This window comes from Temnothorax nylanderi, unplaced genomic scaffold, assembly GCF_030848795.1.
Source record: "Temnothorax nylanderi isolate EJ_2023f unplaced genomic scaffold, tnyl_v1.0 TNYL_tig0329_pilon, whole genome shotgun sequence".
NCBI classification, from domain to species: Eukaryota; Metazoa; Arthropoda; class Insecta; order Hymenoptera; family Formicidae; genus Temnothorax; species Temnothorax nylanderi.
In genome coordinates this window covers 1-4,103 of record NW_027249391.1, presented here as the reverse complement: position 1 = coordinate 4,103, position 4,103 = coordinate 1, and the positions used below count along the sequence as shown (strand labels likewise).

The window sequence follows — 4,103 nt, the reverse complement described above, 5'->3', positions numbered from 1 at the left end:
CTTGACAGAGTGACGTAAACTAATTCGCTCATAGTATTAACAAGTATTATGCGTTCAAATTCTCGAAAGCTATAGCTTCTTTACTATGCTCTGCTCTCTTTATGTCGATCGATTCGGATAAAAATCTCCGAAGTCTTTCTTTCTCTCGCGATATTCCTGATACATAATCCTAGAGTAAAACTGTACAAAAGCTCTACGAAAGTGGCGATATTTTTCAAGGATCTGGTTCGAGTCTCGGCTCTTGGGGAAGGTGCGCATGTAGAAAGAGTACGTCAAGACAGTTTATCCTGCTAAATGGTTATCAATTCTCTATAAGTTCTGTATTGTTTACACATAAATTATAGAATATCTAAACGTTTCTTTTTTTTCGATGTCCTGCGAAATTGTACAATAGAGTTACAAATAAAAATAAAGCCACACTTTACGTATATTCAGTCTTTGCTAATGTTACATAATAACGTGCGAAAGAACTAACAGACTATTTAAGAGGCTATTTAAGAATTTTAATCAAGATACTGGAAGCATAAAACTGTTCAGCTAGCTTTACACAAGATATTGGTCTTCTTCTTTATGAAATCGTCAAATTATGATTATGATACATTTCTACATTATCACCAGCATCGAATCTAATCTTATTTATCGTGATACTCTTGAGAAACTGTTAATCCATTGTCTTAATAAACTCGATCGCGGCGCAGAACTGCGTCCACCAATATTGTTCCTCTCCCTCCAATCGATTCCCGTAAAAGCTGTCTACATATTGAACAGTCGATACAACGACGGCGGATTAGTCTGAAATTAAGCACACGTTAACAATCACTCTTCTTGCTAAAATCACATATTCTCTTTTCAATCGCATACCTTGATTATGACATAGACCAGCACGGGAGTCAGATCGTCGGCAGCAGGTATGCCTCTTTCCGACGCCATGGAGAGGAGATTCATGATGGTAGTCGCGCAACGAAATACACACTGCAACTTATCCCTAGGAGTCTTATACGCCGATATCACAGCCAATTCAGCCTGCGCCCATGACCAGGAACATTCGTAATGATAAACATTTGGAATGCGTAGGTCCTTGTGATTTGGAGTTACGACTTTCGCCAACTTTTTTATGTGATCCTGAAGAAGCTGGTCCCTATATACATCTCCATCTTCATTTAGATAGAGCGCATTGTGGTATACCCGTGCCATGACGGTTCTTTCCACCACAACTCTCGCCAAATCTAACTGGTTGGCGCTCGCCGCTGAAAGTAAGAAGTAAGTTCAGACGTCTCTGAGCACTCCGCTAAGATCAATTGCGAGATAAATAATTATATTCATGTACATTGCCAGATCGGATCGTTGTCCATTTCCGCGTGGACCTTTCCTAGAAAATTATCCACGAGATCCTGTTTCTCGTCAGCTAGCGTAAGCTTTTTAAACTCTTCGCAGAAACGCAGGAGGAAAGCCTCCTTTTTTTCCAAAAATACCCTCACACAAACGGATACAAGATGATTATTGATAGCATCCTGATCGCACTTAACTCGCACGCATAATCTGGAAAATATTATTATTAAACGATTAACATCTTACATTTAAACATATTTTACATTTACTTATACATTACATACAAAGATGATATTTATATATAAACAGTACCTATCTAAGTGAGCTAATGTCGACAGCAATCCTTGACGACATCTGATAAATATGCGATATAAGGAGATCGTTTTTGATAATCCTCTCGAAGTGATTTGAAGAGCTTTCTACATCCATTGTCATTAAATAGACGCACGCAACGTAAAGTTTCATGAAGATGAGCTATTAATGCCCTATCCTGCAGGTTTATAGCTTCTGCCAATTGTAGTTGTAAAAACGCAACCAGTTCGTTTTCTTTCTGCGACCAACAATGTCTCTGTAATAAAATTTTATATGCCAATATTTGAACATTAAGTAATTAAGTAATCCATAAAAAAATCACACTTTGTTTTGTACGCCATGATTAAAAAATAATACAATAAATACCTCTGAAGTATTCCATGGAATGTGTTGAAGGTCAGCAGTGCTAAGTACTAAGTACTATACGTAATTTTCTTTTAGCATCCGCAAAGCATAAGAGAGTTCTACATTATTCGGATCGATTGAAAGTCTTTCGTCTTCCACCTCTTTTGTACGGGACTGATTGCTTTCGACCGAGGCTGTATCGCTAGCTGCGCTTGGCTTTCTTCTGTATTTCGCTAATATATCATCGGTAGTATCTGAAATTAATCAAAAGAACAATTTATTACTGTCTAAAACTTGCAGGAAAACTTTTCCTTTTTTTAGCATTACTTTCCGATTTATCTTCGATTCGATTCTACAGAACTATTAAAACAGAAACCGTTTATATTGTAACAAAATAATATACGATAATTGTTAATAGTTATTTATTAATATCTTACCGCCCGCGACATTACCGGATGATGTTACATCTTCCAACATAATCTTGCGTAATCTGTGCCTGCACACATCGACGCCGTCGCCACCAGCTTCTCGATCGAAACATCTGTCGTCCGTCACGCGGATTGCTTACCTCTACGATTTCTCAATGACAATTTTAATTTACCAGGAGCATTCTCTGGACTTAGCTTGGCTTCAGTTTTGCCGTTTGCTATGACAGAACCCGTCTGCTGATGTTCCCCATCAAGCCTCACATTCTCTTCCTCCGCCTGAGTCTCCATTCGCGCGAAGAACACGTTGATCATCTGCGTGAGAGTCGCATGGGCTGTTGTTTGATTCATCAGGTTGCGCGATGCCAAGTAAACGTTGTAAACAGTACGAATTGTTAACAATACCGTACCCTCGTGTATCTCCACATGCTGGCTTGTCATTACAGTCAGCAAAGCTTTAATAATCTGCAGCTGCACACCCTCATCGGTCTGTAGACCGGTGAAGCAACCGCAAATTGTCTCGACAATGCGCACAATCAGCAGCTTGTTAGGCTCCGTTGAATCAGGCACATTGCCAGTGAGATGGCCATATGCGATTAACTTCTGCAGGCAGTCCAGTGCTGTGTCATCACAATCCGCGGTGACTTGCTCTGACATGCTAACTCAAATGGCAAGAAGTACTTCTCAGCGGTAATGACATTTGAGTCGCTCTTGGGCTATGGCAGGGCGTTTGAGATAACCTCTTCACCCTGCACAACTGGTACATCTTTGATCTCGTTACGGAGGTCCTCTGCAAGATGGAAATATATGAGTGACAAACTTAATTAGCAACTATCGCTTATAGCTACAGGCTTATTATAGCCTGTATATTTATTTATTCAGTATAAAATAATTTTTAAAACGTTTATATTAATTCTGACTGCAGACGGACCTTCGGGAACACTAGCGCCTTCTTCTTTTAACATGAATAACTAAAAATCTATATTTCGGCTATATATAATTACCGAGTTTATAAATATTTAATTAAAATTATCTGGGTGACTCACAAACCTTTTTAATCACACTTCATAACTCTTCATACAAATACAAACGATTCCATATAAAAAACTTTTATTAATTTATCTATTTCGGCTAAATGCATGGTGTAAAAATAAATAATTAATTACAATTAAACGAATGACTCACAAACCTTTTCAATTGCACTTCAAAAGTCTTCATACGAAATACAAACGATTTCATATAGAGATTCTTTAAAAAGACGTTATTTCCGGCTAAATACATACGAATGATTTCTGCCGATGTTAAGGCCCGTATTCATAGCCAGTTTTATAGATGTTAGCCTTAAATTGATAGAAATAAACCTTAAGTCGTAGGCAAATAAACCAATCTTCGATTACTTAATGTGAGATAATTTTTCGTTTTTTTTTCGTTTTTAAGACTAATAATAAACCAACAAACGCTAAAATTAGACCAACAATCATCAGCAAACAATTACGCATCGATTAGGCTTTTTTTAAATTAAAAATAAAATTTTTCCGGCTAACTTAAGGCTAATTTTCTTTTTAATTTAAAAAACAATTAAGAACCAACAAACGTTGTAATTAGGCCAACAATCACCAACAAACGACCAACAAACGATTAAAAAAAAAAAAATTAATAAAGTCGAAGTTGACCGGCTAAGTTACGGGAGGT

At 37.4% G+C, this 4,103-nt stretch overlaps 1 protein-coding gene across 6 annotated transcripts; it reads right to left on the bottom strand.

Annotated features, from left to right (window-relative positions):
- Window positions 1-281: 281 nt before the first annotated feature.
- Window positions 282-3,675, bottom strand: LOC139781309 (GTPase-activating protein and VPS9 domain-containing protein 1-like). Of its 6 annotated transcripts, none has more exons than XR_011720482.1 (7): window positions 3,601-3,675; window positions 2,424-3,201; window positions 2,008-2,240; window positions 1,642-1,897; window positions 1,328-1,539; window positions 862-1,247; window positions 282-792 (listed from the first exon to the last, which is right to left on the bottom strand). XR_011720482.1 is itself a non-coding variant. In XM_071720163.1 (7 exons), the coding sequence occupies exons 5-7, from the start codon at window positions 1,350-1,352 to the stop codon at window positions 754-756; spliced, it is 450 nt and encodes a 149-aa protein (XP_071576264.1). In that variant the 5' UTR covers window positions 1,353-1,539; window positions 1,642-1,897; window positions 2,008-2,240; window positions 2,424-2,726; window positions 2,822-3,286; the 3' UTR covers window positions 282-753. The 6 variants fall into 6 exon arrangements, 2 of the variants coding, with proteins under 2 accessions (XP_071576264.1, XP_071576263.1); XR_011720484.1 differs by lacking the exon at window positions 3,601-3,675 and adding an exon at window positions 3,343-3,439; XR_011720483.1 differs by lacking the exon at window positions 3,601-3,675 and adding an exon at window positions 3,314-3,342.
- Between the last annotated feature and the right edge of the window lie 428 nt (window positions 3,676-4,103).

Bases quoted from the DNA above. Each gene is read 5' to 3' on its own strand.
- LOC139781309 (XM_071720162.1), bottom strand. From the start codon at position 1,352: ATGGACAACGATCCGATCTGGCAAT. The intron at 1,248-1,327 runs GTACATGAATAT...TCTTACTTTCAG, and splicing joins CAACGATCCGATCTGGCAAT to CGGCGAGCGCCAACCAGTTA. The intron at 793-861 runs GTATGCGATTGA...GCTTAATTTCAG, and splicing joins TGGTCTATGTCATAATCAAG to ACTAATCCGCCGTCGTTGTA.